This window comes from Dryas octopetala, chromosome 2 (assembly GCF_963921425.1).
Source record: "Dryas octopetala chromosome 2, drDryOcto1.1, whole genome shotgun sequence".
Lineage (NCBI taxonomy): Eukaryota > Viridiplantae > Streptophyta > Magnoliopsida > Rosales > Rosaceae > Dryas > Dryas octopetala.
In genome coordinates, this window is record NC_141367.1 from 21862062 (window position 1) to 21874155 (window position 12094).

The following is a 12094-nucleotide window of genomic DNA, read 5'->3' on the forward strand; positions in this document are numbered from 1 at the left end:
AATAATATATATATATGTCAAGCAGTGACATATATAAGCTTCTGGCTAGACATATATAATCTATGCTTCATAAAACGTTCTTTATATACAAAATTCTCACGATTATTCATATGTGGGCTGGTTCCTATGGTTTTTTTTTTTTTTGGCTTTTTCTTTTTGTAACTTTAATTTTTTTTTTTTCTCAATAGGATTTTTTTTTTTTTTTTTTACAGTAGGGTGCAGAAAGAATTTTGTTTTTGTCTTTTCACTTCAAGTCCTATTTTTCAAGTGGAATTTTGCCAATTAAGAATAAAAAGCAGTACATGATTCTATTTCAGAAGGCAGTAGTACTGTAAGAAGAGAATAGCTGGGAGAAATCTTATTTTCCACATTCAGTTTTGAGTTGGAAGGTTCTCTCCCAAAATTAAGCACCAAGGTAAGCAAATGTTATGAAAAAGAAGTTCTTCCATTTTTTTGTAATTTACAAAGTTGTTAGAAGACTGCAAATTTTCACATTTGTGGAAAATGGGGCCGGAAAAATTCTCACATTTGTAATTTACAAGGCATCTAGTTGTGGTGTTGCAAATGGGGAAAAATTCTACAATACAACCACACCCATGCCATGCAGTCAGACTTTTGACCTATAAATATCGACGGGTTCATCTATCCCTTCTTACGGTATAGATTTTCTACTACTGGATGTGGATGTGTATGGCAACAATGCCAGCAGTAGTGTAAATGTTCTTGCAAAGGATATTCCTTATTTTCCCTCTCAATCACAATGCACCAACTGTCTAACAAAAACACTATCTGTTTCAGACAAATCTGAAACTAATATAACAAATTAAGCATATAAATAGATACTAAATTTAGAAAATTGATCTCATTAATTAATTCTGAAAATATTAGTATAGATGATGACCGATCTAATGTTGGGTTGTCTAAATATGTCTTGATGATGAGTAAGCAAGCATGCATCTAGAGAATGAACACCAACAGTAAGTGGGTATGATGCCAGCTATGCATGTTGAAAGAAACGACTGGCCATAAAAATTAACTGACCAAATCATCATCCACTTTCTACGTCATCCAGTTTGTTGTTTTGAGGTTGTATACAACTATATAAACCTACGCATCAAGCACACACCTCATTTCACCGAGCTAGTCTCTTCTTCTCCATCTTCTTCAGTGACATACACATATATTTTTATTCTTTCCATTCGTCTACAAAATTAATTAGGGTGTAGCTAACAAGTTTAATTGAGTAAGAAGTAAGAAATCATGGCTGGGGGATTTGCCGGGCCATCTGAAGGCGGAGACTTTGAAGCAAAGATCACGCCTCTTGTGATCATTTCTTGCATATTGGCCGCTAGTGGAGGCCTCATGTTCGGTTATGATATTGGTATTTCAGGTACATACATAACTCTATCGATCTCTATCTCATTCGGGCGTAAAATTGACTATGAATTTATAATATTTTCGTGTGTGATATAAGCAACATATAGACATTATAAACACTTAATGATGGATGGATGTAGGGGGTGTTACATCGATGCCCGAGTTCCTCAAGGAATTCTTCCCTGTCGTGTATGAAAAGAGTCAACATCCTGGACTCGACAGCAATTACTGCAAATACGATAACCAAGGCCTCCAATTGTTCACATCTTCATTGTACCTGGCTGCTTTGATATCAACCTTCTTTGCCTCCTGGACAACAAAAACGTTGGGCCGAAAGATAACCATGTTCATTGCTGGAATTTTCTTTTCTGTCGGAACAGTTTTTAATGCTGCAGCTCAAAACCTTGTCATGCTTATTATTGGGAGGATTTTGCTTGGTTGTGGAGTCGGTTTTGCTAACCAAGTAATTCATTTATTAATTTTCTTAATCTTAATTATGATCTTATGTGTTATTATTTTATAATTTCTATATGCATAATTAATTGATCTTGTATGTACAGGCGGTCCCACTTTTCCTTTCTGAGATCGCACCCACAAGAATTCGTGGGGCACTCAACATACTCTTCCAGCTGAATATCACCATTGGCATTCTTTGTGCAAACCTTATCAATTATGGAAGTGCCAAGTAAGCCCAATTGGTCTCCTAGCTAATTAATTGACAAATTAAGAGTAATCAATAAGTAGTAATTAATTTGTGCCACACCATGCACAGAATTACAGGAGGATGGAGGCTATCGTTGGGTTTGGCTGGCGTTCCTGCAGTTTTGCTAACCGTGGGGTCTCTCATTGTCACAGACACTCCTAACAGTTTGATCGCACGTGGTAAGTTGGAGGAAGGAAAAGCAGTTCTTAAAAGGATTCGAGGTGTTGACAATGTCGATCCAGAATACTTGGAAATTGTTGAGGCAAGTCGTGCCGCTGAAGAAATCCAGCATCCCTTCCGAAATCTCCTTAAGCGTAGGAACAGGCCTCAACTTGTCATTGCAGTTTGTATGCAGATCTTCCAGCAGTTCACTGGCATTAACGCCATCATGTTCTATGCTCCAGTTTTGTTCCAAACCTTGGGATTCAAGAGTGAGGCTTCTCTTTACTCAGCTGTTATTACAGGAGCTATCAATGTGCTGTCAACTATTGTATCAATCTACTTTGTGGACAGAGCTGGTCGCCGCGTGCTGTTACTAGAAGCTGGTGTTCAAATGTTCCTTTCTCAATTGGTGGTGGCAATAGTGATGGGAATAAAGGTTAAGGATTACTCAAGCAACCTCAACCAGGGCTTGGCAGTTCTTGTGGTGGTTATGGTTTGCAGTTTTGTGGCATCCTTTGCATGGTCTTGGGGGCCTCTTGGGTGGTTGATTCCTAGTGAGACATTCCCAATAGAGGCTCGCTCAGCCGGGCAGAGTGTGACAGTGTGTGTCAACATGCTCTTCACATTCATCATAGCGCAAGCCTTCCTCTCAATGCTTTGCCACATGAAGTTTGGCATATTCTTGTTCTTCACAGCCTGGGTGTTTGTCATGACAGTGTTTGTGGTTTTCTTAATTCCGGAGACCAAGGGTGTCCCAATTGAAGAGATGTCAGACAGAGTATGGAAGCAACACTGGTTTTGGAAGAGATTTGAGGATCATTCCGAAGATGGACCCAAGGGCAAGGGCCATGCCTGAAGTATATTATCTCAATCTGCTTGCGTGGTGGTTATAACTTATAACTCTTACAAGTTTCCGATCGAGTTTACTTCTAAGCCTAAAATCGCACGCTTTCTCCGTGCCAATGGCTTTAGTAATTTACTTTGTAACAATGTAATGTTTTCGTTATAACTTATAACCAAGTAAGATCCTCCCAATAAGCATGGCAAGGTTATGAGCTGCAGCATTAAAAACTGTACGTTCCAACTAAAAAGAAAATACCAGCAATCAACATTGTTAACTTTCGGCCTCGCGCTTTTGTAGTCCACGAGGCAAAGAAGGTTGATATCAAAGCAGCCAGGTACAAGTGTACAACGAAGATGTGAACAATTGCAGGCCTTGACTATTGTATTTACAGTAATTGCTCTCAAGTCCAGGCTGTTGAGTCTTCCGATACACAACATGAAAGAATTTCTTTTGGAAGTTGGGCATGGATGTAACACCCCCTGCATCCATCATTAAATCGAATAAGTACGTATGAATTTTAACTTTAAACAAAACCAAGTAATTAATTAATTGTGCGTGCATAAGTGGAAGGTTCTACAATGTTGGTGGGTGCCTAATTAATTATGAATTCATATTCTATTTTACATCGGCATGAGATATATAGGTATTAGCTACAGACTTATGTACGTAAGTACCTGAAATTCCAATATCATAAGATTCATAACCAAACATGAGGCCTCCGCTCGCAGCCATTATACAAGAAATGATCACAAGAGGAGTGATTTTTGCTTCAAAGTCTCCGCCTGCTGTTGGCCCCCCAAATCCCACCGCCATGGTTTCTACCTCTTAATTACTCAAACTTACTTAACTACACTTAATTTTTAATTAGCACCTAATTATGTGTTAGGATGGGAAGATTAAGGATATAAGTAGAAAGTGGATGATTTAGTAAGTTTTCACGGCCAATATCTTTCAACATGCCTGGCATGATCCACTGTTGGTCTTCCTCCTAGATGCTTGGTTATGAACGAGATATATTTAGACAGGCCAACATTAGATGGATCATGATCCATACTAATATTATCAGATTGGGATTGATTAATTAGTTAAATACAGGTTTTAACTAATTAATCGGTCAAGTTTAATACAGTCTTTATGAGTCATTAAAATTATCTGACAGAGTTAAGACTTTGTTTGTTACGATGTAACAGATGAAACCCTTAACCATCATAAACCTAATCCATTTACCCACCCTCCTTAATTTGTTACGTGTAACAATATTAGTTACAGATTTACGTGCACAAAGAAATATATGTGTTGAAGTTAAGAGTAATCATATTTGTACACTGACCACATTATGTGACAACTAATGTGGTCATGTCATGTTAATTAATAAGATAGGTTGACATGAATTTTAAGTTTTAATTATTTACATATCACTCATCTTTATTTTTTTTTTTTTTGCCATGCACTCATCTTATTAATTATATGACATCTCACCGCATCAACTTTTAACATAGTGGGATAAGTGTGTACAAATTACATTACTCCAAAATTAAGAAAAACTCTCAATGCATTATTAATTGAAACGACTTTAGTATTATAATATTTTATTTAAATTGATTAATACATTAATAAGCTGACCCATTACTTTTTCTTTTAATAGCAAACAAAGCTTTTCTTCTACAGTTCTACTTCATTATCCGAGTATATTAAAAGGCCCCATATTTTCCGCTTTCACACAGATCCCCTAATAAACGGCCATGCTGCCACATAATATATTCAACTAATTAATATGGTCTTTCTAACATTACTCTTGACTACTTGATCAACTGTAATGTAACTAACTTCTGGTACTTCTAACCAAGAATCAAGAATGAACATTGACCATTGATGATGCCATGGGGAAAGATCCAGACGATGAGACAAACTAAATCATCCCTTTTCTACAAACTTCACTCGATGTTGTCTTGAGGTTGTCTAGTATATAAACCCCTGATGCACACACCTCATTTCAAAGAATCTCCTTTGCTGAACTCAGACATCTTTCTTCAACCCTTTCTTATATATTATGTACTAAGAATTTCTTATATATTATCAGACCCAAAAAAAAACTAAGAATTAAGGTGTAGCCAAGTTTGAATAACAAGTAGAAATCATGGCGGGGGGATTTGCAGGACCAGCAGGGGGCGGTGACTTTGAAGCAAAGATTACACCTCTTGTGATCATTTCTTGCATAATGGCTGCAAGCGGAGGCCTCATGTTCGGTTATGATGTTGGTATTTCAAGTACATACATAACTTAAACTCTATCTCATTCGAGTGTAAAATTGACTATGAATTCATATGATTTTTGTGTGTGATATGAGCAAAATGTAGACATTATAACACTTAATGATGAATGGATGCATGGGGAGTTACATCGATGCCCGACTTCCTGAAGGAATTCTTCCCTGTCGTGTTTGAAAAGAATCATAATCCTGGACTGGACAGCAATTACTGCAAATACAAAAACCATGGCCTGCAATTGTTCACATCTTCATTGTACCTGGCTGCTTTGATAGCAACCTTCTTTGCCTCCTGGACAACAAAAAAGGTGGGTGTTTGTCATGACAGTGTTTGTGGTTTTCTTAATTCCGGAGACCAAAGGTGTCCCAATTGAAGAGATGACGGATAGAGTATGGAAGCAACACTGGCTTTGGAATAGATTTGTGGATGACTGCGAAGATGGACCCAAGGGCAAGGGCCCTGTCTGAAGCATCTCAACTCTGTGTGGTGGTCATAAATCTTACAAGTTTCCCAATTTAAGGCTTCGGAATTCTTCTTTTAGCCTCACAGCTCAGGCTCTCTGCGTGCCAATATGGATTTATTGTGTTAACCTAGCTTTGTCCTCCATTTTCTTTCTTTAATGATACGTACATGTCCAACTCTGTTGAACTAACAAGCCCTGTACTTCTTAATTTCTATTTAACCCTTTTTAACTTTTCTTTTCTCAAGACTGATTAAGATAATAGATGACCTTCTCCTTACATCACAATATCACATGTTCCCTTCTCCTCCTTTTAGTAAAACGTCTATGTAACCGGTGTATAACCCTATTTGTTTATCTCTAGCACGTTTCCCATCACTAGATGAGCTGGGACTTTAAGGAAATGAAGCTGGAGCCTAGAATGTGAGCTGAGATTTGTGTGGGCTACAAAATTTACATAGGAATTCTTTTCTCTATGAGTCAAAGTTAGCCAACTGATAGCACGAGCACTATGGGTTGACTAATGTTTGACACAAACACGAAATAACATGGAATTTTGAGACCCTCCCAAAAAATTTCTAATTTTTTATTTTTGGAGAGTTGTCTCCATTGCTATACCTACCAATCAGCCTCAACCCTTTTAGATGAACTTTGAAGAATTAATTCCCCTTAAATATGGGGAAATTGTAAACTAGACATTTTTTGTTTCCATTGTAGATTTTTAGCCTATTTTTTAGAGTTCTAGAAATATAATCTTTGATAAGTGCTAAACTCTCCTCTAACACTACTCGATCTCTAAAGAGGTTTAAACACTACTTGAGAGTTACATTTTTAAAATTTAAAAAAACGAACAAAATTGTTTCAAAGAGCTCAAATTTGTGTCCCAAATAATATGACATTATAAACGTAAGTGTATTACTTGATAAGAATGGGCCCCATGTATGAATAAAAAAGAGGGTTGTTATTTGCACACCCCTAAATTTCTTTTTGCACACATTTTCTGAAGAAAAAAAAAAAAAGACCATTTGGCCCTCCCCTCACCCACACACCCCATCTCCCCCCCCCCTAGTACACACCCCATCCATCCCCCCCCCCCCCCGGCAACACACCTCACCGTCAAAGCCCACCCCCCACCTCCTAATCCTTCTTCTCCCTCCTCCCTGCATGCACCACTGTCCAAGCAAACAGCCAAAAATTAAAATATATATATATTGCAGCGAGTTCGGCTCCGCCGAACCCGGTGGTTTCGTTCGACAGGTACCCGCCGAATGGAATAGGATTGTTCGATGGGTACCTACCGAACGAAACCACCGGGTTCGGCACTGGTCCACCGAACCCGCTGCAATTTTTTTGTGGGTGTGGGTGTAGGTGGCTGGCTGGCCAGTAAGGGGTGTTCTGGGGAGTGATGGCCGGCATCTGGGGAGTATTTTTCGACCGGTGGGGTGACTGGTGGTGGCCGGATGAGGGAGAGGGAAGGTGAGAGAGTGGGGCGGGCCGAGGCTGGGGTTGGGTTTCTGGGAGAGAGAAAGATGAGGGGATGAGGGTGTGGTGGTCGGCGGGGTAAGAGGGAAGGAGAGAGAGTGGGGTGGGCCGGGGCTAGGGTGGTCGACGGGTGGTTACTCACGGGGGTGGGGTGTGTGCCGAAGAGAGGAGAGGTGGGGATGGTGTGTGTGGGTGAGGGGGTGTGTACCGGGGGGGGGGGAGATGGGGATGGGGTATGTGATTTTTGGATGTGTTTTTTTTTTCTATTTAGGAAGGGTGTGCAAAAAGAAAAATGAATGGAGTATAAAATCTTTTTCCTTGAGTTTTTTTTTATTTTTTAAGAAAGGGTGTGTAAAAAGAAAAAAAATGTACGCAAATAACAGCACTCATAACAAAAATTTGGGACACAAATTTGAAATCTATAGCGATGCTCTTCTATATTATGCCCAAGAAAGTGTGGTTTGGGTCCCAATTGAACTAAAGACAAACCAGTGAAACAAAAAAGAAAGAAACGTACTTTCTAATATCTGGGTTTGAAACTTACCTCGAGTTTAGCTGCTCCTCCCTCCTCTTCTGGTGGTGTTGCATCGAATTGAGTGTGGTGTGGCGGCAGAGTTCCTACATTGCAAACTGCCCTGAAAGCTAGGCTAGCTGAAACAAATCCACCTCCGGCCACCTACTTCTGGGTCTCCTCCGCCTATCGATCTTTTTTTCCAAAATGAACATCACATCGAGAGTTGCTTGGATGCTGAGTTGGGTGTTATATATCACTCGAAATGCTTTCGGGGTTTGGCTCAGCGATTCAGCATTAATATGATCGGTTGGGATTGTCACTTGCAAAATCTCTCAGAACCTGCACAACATCATTGTTGATTGTTGAGAGTGACTCTGAAATTGGCATCATCGATTGTATGAACATGAGAGGAAATATTAGTAAAGGTTAGTGGAGGATTTTTCCCGCTCTCACCGACATCCGCCGTGTGTGTCTAGACTCTAGACCATATCAGTCTCTTGTCTGTTGGCTTGTGTTTTGGGTCTCCGGTTTTGGGCCTCTCATTTCCAGTTTGGGCTTTTATTAGAGAATAATTAAGTTAAGTTAATGCATCAACTCAAAAAGATAAAATGGGAAATTTAGAATATGATTATATGAATCCTTTTTTGTTTTTATTAAAAAAATTTAATTTTTTTTATTTACAACTTAGAAATTTAACTCTCAAGTAGTGCTTAACCTCGAATATTACTTGTTAGATTGTTAATTTCTATAAAATAAAAATAAAAAAACTAAATGCCTTTAAATGAAACAAATTTTGACTCTTTTTAAATTTTACAAAAAAAAAAATTTAGATGCTAACAACTACGTAGATAAAATGACAAGAGGCATGGTAGCTTGAAGCTAGCGACTGGTGCGTGATAATAATGTTATAATTGCAAGCTTAATAGTTGAAGTGTCATTGCCAACTCCATCCCAGCCAGGGATGGACCGAAAATTTTAAAATGGGGTGAGCCTGAATTGCCATGACTATTGAGGATTGAGAGGAACGAACTAAGATTGGGTCCTGGAATGAGTGTCATTGCCAACTCCATTCCCAGCAATTGTACAAGTGTTCACACCACAAAAACTGCCTAATATTGGTCCGACCCCAAGACTAAATTAAAGTCGACTGAATTAATTAATCCCCATTTGTTTTTTTATTTTGTTTCATTTATTTTTGGTCTAAAGTTCATTTATTTCTTGTTCAATAACTTTTAAATTAAACTTTGTAAAAGTTTAAAAGTCCAACTTTTTCCCAACCTTTCGGCCGCGTACTTGCGCATCCGTAGCCTCCTTTTCCTCGTGAATGTATTGTACAATGCAATGTCTATGAAGCCATCTTTTTATCCTTATCCAAACCAAAAGGAAGTCTAGTAGTCTACACTCCCAAATCCAAAACCCAAATGCTTGGAATCTGCATGGTTTTTTGACATTTAATTAATTAATTAAGACGGTCAATTTTGTTGTCTCCAAATTATACATTTTGTTCTCTGACTTCATCACGTACTCCACGTCATTTCTTTTGAACTTTTGCATGCACTTGTTTTTTCGAGAAAAATACAAGGGCAAAGCCCGGGTTGCGGGTTGCCGACAAGGCGACAATATATGGAAGCAGAGCAAATAGCAAAGCTAAAATGTTACCCACATTTTGGGCTTGGATCAAATTTTCTTTCCTAATTCCCCTTTGTTTTTCAAAGCACAAAAGCCTATTGTGAAATGGCTCATGTAGGAACCTCTTTTACGGATAAAATGCTAACTAAAAGTGCATTAAAATTTTATGGAGAACCAAAATATTTTTTGAGGAAATTACAGATTTAGTCCAGTTATTTTATACCTAGTTCAATTTTGGTCCACAATCTTTTTTAAGTTCTGTTTTGGTCCACTAATTGTTTCACTTGTTCAATAAAAGTCCAGATTTGTTTTCTCAAATTTGGCCTGCTTTTTACCCTATCAAATCTCACCCAAATTCAGCAAATATATACTTGTTTTAAAGCTATGCATTTCTTCTTTACAACCATATAAAGATCATTCAAATTGGAGTTCTAAAACTCAAGATAATTGACCCTAAAGTAGGGTACCCAAAACTGCCAATTTTTCAAATTTCACCAAATCTCAATTCTCTTAGATTATAATACTCCAAATTTGTTTTTATGACTAAGAAATGATGAAATATAACTTATACTTCAATTATAATTGAAGAAAACACAACTCAAAAGATTTAAAGTCACAAATCTGGACCTTTATTGAAAATGGAAACAATTAGTGGACCAAAACAGAACTTAAAAAAGATCGTGGACCAAAATTGAACTAGGTATAAAATAAGTGGACCAAATCTGTAATTTCCTCATATTTTTTTATAAATATATGTACCTGAAAATGCTTCACAAAGAAACACTTACTAGGTGCTAATTTTTCTAAAAAGTGATAAAAAGTGTTTATATAATTTCATAAATATGTTTCACTATTTTTATCAAATGCTATATATTTATTAATTTTTTTAAAGTTTATTTTACAGCCTTTAATGATAAACAAACTCACTTAAAAAGTGGCAATGAAAAATAGATTCACTTTGTGACAAATAAGCCCACGTTACAATTTCTTTGTGTTTTTGATCGCCGAGAGCTTGTCACCCTGCCTAGCATTCAGCGTCTTTTTATTTTTTTATTTTTGAAATTGGGCAATTGCCACTATCCGACAGTGGCAATAAGTAACAGTCATTTTTATGTTATAACACGGGAGGATGTGATGTGACTTTATAAGCTTGAATTGTGTTTTTCTGTTAGTTTCATTGGTTTTTGACATGTTTATGTAAAAAAAGACATAAGTTATATCTACAAGTATCATTTTTATGCAGTTTTCAATAGTTATTGTCACACAATGACAATTGCCGAGCACTCAGTAAACAATGACGAGCACTTGGTACTGTTTACCGAGCACTCAGTACGTGACTTCTGTGTCGTGCGCATATATTTCATTAAAGTGGACCAAGCCGAAAGATTATTATAACGCGTGAGCTAAGTTATCAACTTTATTTTTCACAGGGAATAAAATAAATAAAAACCCATATATCAGAATGTTTTGTACCATTTGAAAGTATTTTTAGGGCTTCTAAAAACACTGCAAACAAACTATAAGTGTAGACACGCAAGGAAAAAACAAGCTGAATATAAAAAGTGGTCGGGTAAGTTGCCAAGATGGCAAGATTTAGTCCGAAAACAATTGACAGTAGAAAATATTGATGGATTGGCTGAATTAGCCTATAAATGGTCACTTATTGTCGGTTTTTTTTTTTTTGGCCGGGGGTGACTTATTGTCGTTTGGCCAAAAGGAAATAGTGAGTACTATATAAATTGTCAATATCACCAAGTTAAACCATTCTCTCTGTTGTAGACTCTGTTTTTTTCAACATTACATCACGTGTTTTAGGTGATATATATGTTACATACTTACATGTGAACACAAACACGGGAAATGTACAGTTTAAAATTTTATCAGTTTTTGAAAACCTAATTTTTCATGTGACATGAACAATAGAATAATATTCTAACCACACACCAAGCAGTGAGATTTGGATATATGCTGGGTTGCCAATTTCTTGATCTCCTTCTTTTTTTCTTTTCCTTTTTTCTTAAATAAACGAAAAATAATGGATCATAAAAGTCTTCTATTGAATATTGAAGAAAAGTACTCCTCATTTATTCTATATATATTTTTGTGCACATGTTAAATACTTAAATCCTTGATGCATGTTGCGTCACTGCTTGATCAGCATGACTTGTTTTATTCGTATGAGTCTGTTGAGGTTGCTGATCCGTTTATTAATAGAAAATTAAATTGGCATTTAAAGATGGCTGGATTGCCAAAATTATAATTCATTAGATAAATGATTAATTTGGTTCTTATGGGATTAAGGGCCAATTTGGTATTACTGTGAGGAAAAACAGTTGTAGAGTAAAATAATTATGAAGTAAAGTAAAGCAGTTTAATGTTTAGTAAGTTATGTTTTTAAAAGTGTTGTAATTGCAAAAAACAGTATCAAATTGTTTAGTAAATGTTAATGTAAAGGAACTGTGACTGTGTATAATTATTAAAATAGACATGATGCTGAAAGTGTCTTACACTTATTTGTTTGGTAAAAATAAAATGTTTTTTTACTTGTTTTTAAAATTTTTGGCTACAAATTTGTATTAGCATTAATTTTTCTAAAAGTAACATATTAAATAAGTATGCCTATTATTTTTTTAGGCATATTATAATTTTAATCGTA

The 12094-nt window shown here is 36.7% G+C and overlaps 1 protein-coding gene across 1 annotated transcript; it reads left to right on the forward strand.

The window, feature by feature from the left end:
* The first annotated feature begins 1260 nt into the window (after window positions 1-1260).
* LOC147294116 (sugar transport protein MST4-like) lies at window positions 1261-3098 on the forward strand. The gene is made up of 4 exons (XM_086232457.1): window positions 1261-1390; window positions 1518-1840; window positions 1938-2062; window positions 2150-3098. The coding sequence occupies exons 1-4, from the start codon at window positions 1261-1263 to the stop codon at window positions 3096-3098; spliced, it is 1527 nt and encodes a 508-aa protein (XP_086088583.1).
* Window positions 3099-12094: the final 8996 nt, after the last annotated feature.